Source organism: Gallus gallus, chromosome 5 (genome assembly GCF_016699485.2).
Source record: "Gallus gallus isolate bGalGal1 chromosome 5, bGalGal1.mat.broiler.GRCg7b, whole genome shotgun sequence".
In the NCBI taxonomy this organism is placed as follows: domain Eukaryota; kingdom Metazoa; phylum Chordata; class Aves; order Galliformes; family Phasianidae; genus Gallus; species Gallus gallus.
Window position 1 is genome coordinate 57,764,701 of NC_052536.1, and position 7,890 is coordinate 57,772,590.

At 60.7% G+C, this 7,890-nt stretch overlaps 1 protein-coding gene across 18 annotated transcripts in view; it reads right to left on the reverse strand.

Annotated features, from left to right (window-relative positions):
* TRIM9 (tripartite motif containing 9) overlaps window positions 1–5,173 on the reverse strand; it is a 31,544-nt gene extending 26,371 nt beyond the window's left edge. For all 18 annotated transcript variants that reach the window (XM_040701824.2, XM_015276764.4, XM_040701823.2 and 15 more), the window contains exon 1: window positions 4,271–5,173. In XM_040701824.2, the coding sequence (XP_040557758.1) occupies window positions 4,271–5,089 (819 nt within the window). In that variant the 5' untranslated portion in view covers window positions 5,090–5,173. The remainder of the gene's footprint in view (window positions 1–4,270) is intronic.
* Between the last annotated feature and the right edge of the window lie 2,717 nt (window positions 5,174–7,890).

Below are 7,890 nucleotides of genomic sequence, written 5' to 3' on the forward strand. Positions count from 1 at the left end.
TGCAGCTGTAACCCACCTGCTTTGCACAGCAGGGAATCTCCTGCCATTCACTGGAGAGAACCCGAGCAGCAGTGAGCCCCTGCAGGACCCGGGGATGCTGAGCATTCTGCAGAAAGGAGGTTGTTTCAAAGCCAAACCCGCCTGCACTGCTTCTCACAGCAGATGGGCCACCCGACCCGCCTGCACCTCCGGGTCAACCACGAGCAGGGCTCAGGGGGGGTTTTGGGGTCAGCTGCAGGCAGAGCTCCTTCAACTCCCTTCAGAGCTGGAGGAAAGAGGATATTCCTCCCGAGAGCATAAGGAGTCCAACAGCCTCCTAAAGAGCACTGCCTGAGCCATGGAGGGACCCACAGAACCCATGGAGGGACCCAAGTTAACACAAGCCATGTCAACACCAGGTTCAGTGTTTGCTCCCATTGCTAATTCAGAGGTTCTTCAGGCTGGGGCTGTGGTGACAGGAGGCTCCTGGGTGACATTCTGCCTTGCCTCCTCTTTACAGGAGAGAGGGATAAGAATCAGTCCATGGGAGAAGGGCTGACCCCAGCCAACCCCAGCCGTGTGCTGAGATGCCTTTGGGACACCCAAGCACAGATGGTGCAGCACAGCACTGTCCTCTCAAGTCCTGGAGCGTTTCATAGAACCATAGGATGGCCTGGGTTGCAAAGGACCATAATGCTCCTCCCGTTCCAACCCCCTGCTATGTGCAGGGTCGCCAACCAGCAGCCCAGGCTGCCCAGAGCCACATCCAGCCTGGCCTTGAATGCCTGCAGGGATGGGGCACCCACAGCCTCATTTTCAGGGCTTCCCACTGGAACTGACAAAGCTGCAGTGATTTACCCCTGCTCCAAGATGGCCCGGAGCCCATTTTCCTTGCAAATACCTAAGTGGGCGTCTCCTGGCACTGAGCACGGCTCTGGCTCCAAGAATGCCTTGTAGAACTTGCTGTACCACACTGCCTCTGATTAATGGGATATTCTTGGATGCTCGTTCCTCCGTTAACTGAGGTTAAGCACAGCAGGAAGGGCTGCTTGACAGAAAGCTGTTTTCTAAATAAATGCTCACATGAGAAGGCAGCGTCACCTCCAGCTCTGGGACCAGGACTTATGGATGTCAGGGGAAGTTCTTTGCTATGAGAGTGGTGAGGTGCTGAACAGCTGCCCAGAGAGGCTGTGGATGCCCCGTCCATCCCTGGAGGTGTTCAAGGCCAGGTTGGATGGGGCCCTGGGCAGCCTGGGCTGGGATTACATGTGGAGGTTGGTGGCCCTGCCTGTGGTGGGGGGTTGGAGCTTCATGGTCCTTGAGGTCCCTTCCAAGCCAAGCCACAGGAGAACAAAGCAGCGGGGAGGCTGCACGGCACGGCCAGAGGAGGATGGATGGTCCCTGTGCTGCAGATGGGGTGAGGGCAGTGGGAATCCAGAAGGCCAGCAAAGCAAGGCTTGGGAAAGCGCAGTGGGGAAAGATGAAGGATTCTCACTGCTTCTGTCTCAGCAGCAAATATTTTGCTTTGCAAACGCAAACAGACCTTTGTCTGGTAGCAACCCCTCGGGGTTTCCCACCAGCGCCAGCAGGCTGATGAACAACGCTGCCTCCTTGTTGCTGCCTTGGCTCTGCTGCCCACCGTGCCCCAGGCAGGAGCTAACGGGCAATGCGGTATTTTCCACCCTCTGGTTTACCCCAAATGTACAAAGCAATGGGGCTTAGCATCCACAGAGCTCCCCTGCACCTCTCAGCCCGGCTGTATCAGTGCACGAGCTGGGGGCTGGGTAACACAGCTGCTAATTAGCTGCTAGCCATCATTACAGCCGATGCAACAGCATGCAACTACAGCCAGCAGAGCCGGGCTCTGCTGCAAGGAGTGCAGAGATGCTGTGGGGATCCATGACCTGAGCGCAGTTTTGGGGCTGGGGGTGGAGGGGGAGGGCTGTGAGGTCCCTTCCAACCCACCAGCTCCCTCATTCTCAGGTTTTCTCTCTCTCACCATCACAGGCTGCCAGGCCTGCCCTCACCACGCACCTCCCAGCAAGCGCAAGAGGGACTCGGATGTGTGAGGAATACATGAGCCAGCTCCATCTTGTGCTTCTGCTCCTGACACGATGAGCAGCACTACGTCTTCCCAGGGCAAAACCCAGACAGCTGTGAAACGTGTCCAAAACCGGGACAAAACTCAGATCAAAACTGCTTCCTTCTTTGCTTCTCTGGATGTTCACTCCTCTCCCAACAGCTGTCCTGATGGGAAGACAGGAACAGAGGGGATTTCCAGCTTAGAAATCCGGGCTCCCTGCATTATATGCCATTGTGTCTCAGCACCGATTACTCTGAAATGATCATCTTTGCTTTCAGAGGGAAGCGAAAAGCAGAGCAGCTCCCAAAGAGCTGTGCTAAAAGCCCTTTGGCCTCCACCCCATTTTCCCCCAGAGGGTGGTGACGCACTGAACAGGTTGCCCAAGGAGGCTGTGGATGCCCCATCCCTGCAGGCATTCAAGGCCAGGCTGGATGTGGCTCTGGGCAGCCTGGGCTGCTGGTTGGTGACCCTGCACATAGCAGGGGGTTGGAACAGGATGGGCACTGTGCTCCTTTGCAGCCCAGGCCATGCTATGATCCTATGACCGCCCGCTGACTCAGCAGTGATTGACAAAGGCCTGGCAACCCTGCACTGACACAGCTGGACGGAGCAGCAGCCCAGCAAGCCGTGCTCGGGTCAACGTGGGCCCACATTCATCTCAGGTCACAAACAACGAGCACGGACGCATCGCGAGGATTATTTCGCACAGAGCACTGTGATATGTGAGAGGAGCCAACAGCTGACACCTCTGCCCCTCTCACGGCCTGTAGATGCATTACAAGCACTCAGGACAGCAGGAAGATGGGGCAGAAAGGGGCAGCCACCTCTCCTGCAGGTGTGCCTTGCTGCCGAAGGGCTGTGCTCCTCCAAGCACCCGGGGGGCTCCGGCTCCAATTTGCTGTTGGCTCCGGATGCACAGCCCTAACCCAGGACACAGCCCAACCCATGCAAAGCCTGGGCAGTCTCACTGCACAGCACCTCAGGGAGCGCTCCTGAGCTCTGGAGGTGAAATCATCCCTTCAAATTAATTATGTAAACCGATCAATCGCATTTAATGCCAACAGAACTCTTTTCGCTCCCCTGACAAACACGCAGTGGGAAACGGCAATGAATTCAGGCCCTGTCCCATCCCCAAACCACACTGACTACCTGCAGAAAGGCAAGCATGACTTCACGGTCTGATTTTCAGGTACACGCATAGAAACTCTCAGCAGCAGCAACACGGCAGTTCCATGCCTGGCAGCATCAGTGAGAGACTGCATTGGTGAGGCGATATGTGCTCCCTGCAGAACAAGCCATGCTAACCAGGCTCGCGAGGGCTGACCCTGCAGCACCTGAGTGCACACCGAGTTGCCCAGGTGTGCTCACCTGTGCTGGATCTGCACCTCACAAGGGGAGGTGAGTGCTGGTGCAGGCTGAGCTGTGTGCTGGTGGCAGCTCTGTCCCCAGCCCAGCAGCCTCTCCTCCAGCAGGGACCTGTGTGGGAGTGACTGCGCTCCGGAGCTGATCAGCATTCAGGAGACGGCACCCTCCTCCTCCTCCTCCCCATGAGTCAGTGTGCAGGAGGCAGGCAGCCCTTCCTCACTGTCACCGTGCTGCAGGTTGGCTTTGCCCTGAATGCCCAAGGAGGCTGTGGATGCCCCATCCCTGCAGGCATTCAAGGCCAGGCTGGATGTGGCTCTGGGCAGCCTGGGCTGCTGGTTGGCGACCCTGCACATAGCAGGGGGTTGGAACTGGGTGAGCATCGGGGTCCTTGTTAACCCAGGCCATTGTATGACTCTACGAATGGTTCACAACTAGAAGAGGGGAGATTTACAATCACGAGGTCGGAAAAGCCCTGTAGGATCACCACGTCTGTCAACCCATCCCCAGCACGGACAGGGCTCAGTGGGACTGAGCGCCACATCTGCACGGCTCCGGAACACCGCAGTGACCCCGGCGCTCCCCGGGCAGCTGCGCCGTCGCAGCACCGCTCTTCCCAACCCGCTGCAACATCAGGCATCACCTCTGCTCCTCAGATCCCCCACCCGGAGGGCGGTGAGGCCCCGCACCGCCCACAGCTGTGGGCGCCCCATCCCTGGAGGCGCCCGAGGCCGCGGATGGGCCGTGTGCAGCCGGGGGGCACGCAGCCCAGGGCAGAGGTGGGGCTGTGGGCCACAGGAGCCCTTCCAAGCCAACACGCCGCGGTTCCGCGCCGCGCCCCCTCACCTTGTGCAGCTTCCACATGGCCCCCAGCGCCTTCACCTCGTGGCTCGAGTGCTTGCCCTCCTCCAGGCACTGGTAGCACACGGGGCTCTTGCACTGCACGCAGTACATGCTGTGGTTCTCCAGCTCGTGGTCCGTGCACGTGGAGATCTTGCGGGGGCTCAGGCGGCGGCTGACGCGGCCCTGCGCGGGCGGCACCAGGCGGTGTTTGGCCAGGGGGCCGCGGGGCGGATGGCAGCGCAGGCGGCACGGCTCGCAGTAGAAGACGTCGCACTGCTCGCACATGACGGCCGCCTCTTTGGGCGCCTTCTCGCACAGCTGGCAGCGCAGCGCCGCCGCCCGGCCCTGCTGGTAGCGGTCGATGACGCCCTCCAGCAGCCGGTTGCGGGGGAAGCCGCGCAGCCCGCGCTCGTCCAGCACCAGGCTGCGGTGGCACTGCGGGCACGTCAGGCACGCGTTGCGGGGCGGCGGAGGCGGAGGGGCCAACGCGGCGGGGGGCGGCGGGGCGGCGGGAGGGAAAACCCGCACGCCGTTGGGGGACTTCTGGCACGGGGTGGTGGGAGCGCTGGCGAAGCCGCCGTAGGAGCCGTAGCCGCTGTCCGCCTCGCTGTACAGGCTCATCTTATCCAGGTCCAGGTAGTCGTAGTCGGAGACGGCCGAGCCCGACGCGCGGCGGCTCTGCGGGGATTCCGAGTCCGGCGTCTGCACCAGGATGTTGCGGGCGCACGCCTGGCACAGGTTGTGCGAGCAGGGCAGGATGATGGGCTCGCGGTAGAAGGAGCCGCACACCGGGCATTTCAGCTCCTCTTCCATCTCTTCCATAAGGGGGAACGGCGACGCGCGGCGCCGGCCGCGGCACTGCCCGACGAGACACCGCACCGCGCCGCGTCCCGACGCCGACTGCCCGCCGCCCGCACGCCGCCCCGCCTCGCCCCGCCCCTCCCCGCCCCGCGCCCTCCCATTGGTCCGCTGGCAGCGAGGAGGCGGGCGGCGCGCCGCTATTGGTTGCCCCGCCCGTCCGTCCGGTGGCGCCGGTGCGGGGGTGCTGTCCTCGGGGCTGCGGGGTCGGCGCTGGGGCGGTCGGCCGCCTCCGCCGCAGTCCCGGTTTTAGCCGAGCCGGCGGCCCCCGCCGCCCCCCGGACCGCCCTCCGTGCCCGCCCGGCCCCGCGGGCACCCCGCAAGATGGCGGTGATGCTATCAGCGTCGCTCGCCCGCTCCCTGCCGCTCCCCTTCGCACCCCGGCAGCCCGCGGGAGGGTCCGCTTTGTCTGCGGGAGACGCAGCTTTGAAATCGGGATCGAACGTGAAGATAACGGCCGGGAGCGCGGAGCGGTGCTGAGAAATCACGGCGGCACAGTGGCTGTGGGGGTCCTTTGGGAAACGGCCGTATTTGGGGGTCGGGATGCACGCCCGTATCCCCTCCAGCCTCCATCCCAGCCTCCATCCCAGCCTTCGTCCCAACCGCATCCTCCAGCCGGGCTGTAGGACGTGAGGAAGGCAGGGCTGGGGAGATCGATGGGTTTCTCATCTGAGATCAGAGCGAGGAGCAGCGGGATGTGATGCTGAAGGCTGCCTGTCGCTAATTAATCCGCCAGCACCATCCCGACACATCGATCTGTGGGGCAGGGAGGAGACCTCCTCAACCCCCCCCTATCCCCCATGGGTGGGTTCCCAGCGGGGATCACTGAGGTGGTCAATTGGCTGCTCCCACCTTTGCTGTGTGCTGCATGGGCTCCTCGGCCCTGGGTGGGATTCTGGGGGGTGTGCAGGGAATGGGCAGCCAGGAGGGTGAGTTTGGGTTGGTTGGTGGGGCTCTGATCCGTGCTGGAGCTCACAAATAACAGAGGGGTGAGGTGGGCCAGAGAGCTCTGCGGGCTTCACGGCTCTCCTGTAACACCTCAAAGAGATGAATGAGAGAGTGGATGGCTCAGAGCTCCCTCCTTTGAGAGGGACACCTCCACCCACGCATGGCACTCCTGCTCCAGGCCCAGAGGTGAGCTCTGCACGGGGTCTCTGTGCTGTGTTTCCCTGTGCCTACTGGAGCCGTCTCAGTGGACACGTCCTTGGATGAGCGTTGCCTTTTTTATTCCTTTAAGACATTGGCAGCCCACAGCTCATCCCATACGCGATGAATAAAGCCCGGTCCTCCTTCCCGTCAGCCACTCTGAGCAGATGAGCTCTTGGCTGACAGCAGCAATCCTGGTTTAGTCCCTGTGTGCACACCTGACCTTGAGTTCCACATGCCATCATCACGCCACCCTTCCAGCTCATGGAGCCCATGCTTGGTGCCGAGGCCTCCAGCAGGAATGCCTGGTGAGATATCCTACAGCATCCCAGGTCTGAAGTTCCCAGCACTGAAGCAGGGACTACAAGCACAACATCCACTGCTTCTGAAAGGCGAAGACTCTGGCCCTGTGGCACTGTTTCCAAGTTGCAGAAGCTCAGGAGGTTGGAAGCACCTCCTGTCTGTCCGTAAGGGTCTGCAAGGAAAGGTGCCGACTTACTGCAGGTGTTGGATCCCACTGAACCCGAGTGGTCCTGAGGAGTTCCTCCATGCATAGGTGGTGGCCTGAGTGCCATCAGAGCTGTGTCACATATTGTGGGCAAGCAGCATCCGTGGGGTCCCATGGAATTCGCCAGTTTTGGGGTTGGGGGCTGGCCCTCGAGCCCAGCAGCATCACGTAAAGGCTTTCTGCTGACTTCAGTGGCTCTGAGTCAGGAGCTGCTTGAATCACAGTCAGCGTCTGACTGCGTCTGTCCCACCCGTGTTCCCAAAACGGTGACACAAAGCTTCTCTGGATGGTGAGCAATAGCTGGCTGTCCTGTTGGTGCTGCAGGGCCCGGTGCCACATGGCCTCCCGAGGAACACCAACGGGGCCATTGATGTGTAACCACTTCAGGTGTTTGATGGCCGCTTTCTTTAACAGACAGGGCTTGCACTGGAGATGCTGGCAGTGACCGTGGTGGCGCCATCTCCCCATCACCTCCCAGCACCATCTGCTGGACGTGCACTTTGGAAGAGAAGCCAGCCAAGCCGACCTCCAGGCTGGTGGCACACCAGCATCCTGTATTCGCTGCGTGCTTTCAGAGGTGACATCATTTATTTCCATTCTATTTTTCTCCGGGCTTTATCGGACACTTTCTGATTTCATTAGCTGTTGCTAATACGCGGGAAGAGCTGAGCTGCGGGGATAATTTGTGATGCTCCTTTGACCGCTGCCTTTGTGCTGCCCACTTACTCATCTCCCCTGAGATTAATGCCCCACTTTCCCAACCTGTGACTCATTTCAGAGAACAGCAACACTGAACTCATCCCACCCGAGCAATCTGTCCTTCCTCCCACAGCCTGGCTGTCTTCTTCCCCGCTCTCTGCTGGCTGAGGGCTCCGCTGGGAGCTTTCAGGGCTGGAGATGCGGTGTCCCTGAAGGCAGCGCTGCCTCTGCATTGCCGCCGTGGCACAGAGCACTCATTGGAGCCACCCATTCCCTGTGCTCCACGCTCACATCCCTGCTGGCAAAGCTTTCCCCGGTCCTGCAGATCTGGCAGGAACTTGATGGTCCTTGGGGTCCCTTCCAACCCGAGCCATCCTATGATGTCCCTGTTTTCCAACAATTTCTGCTTGCT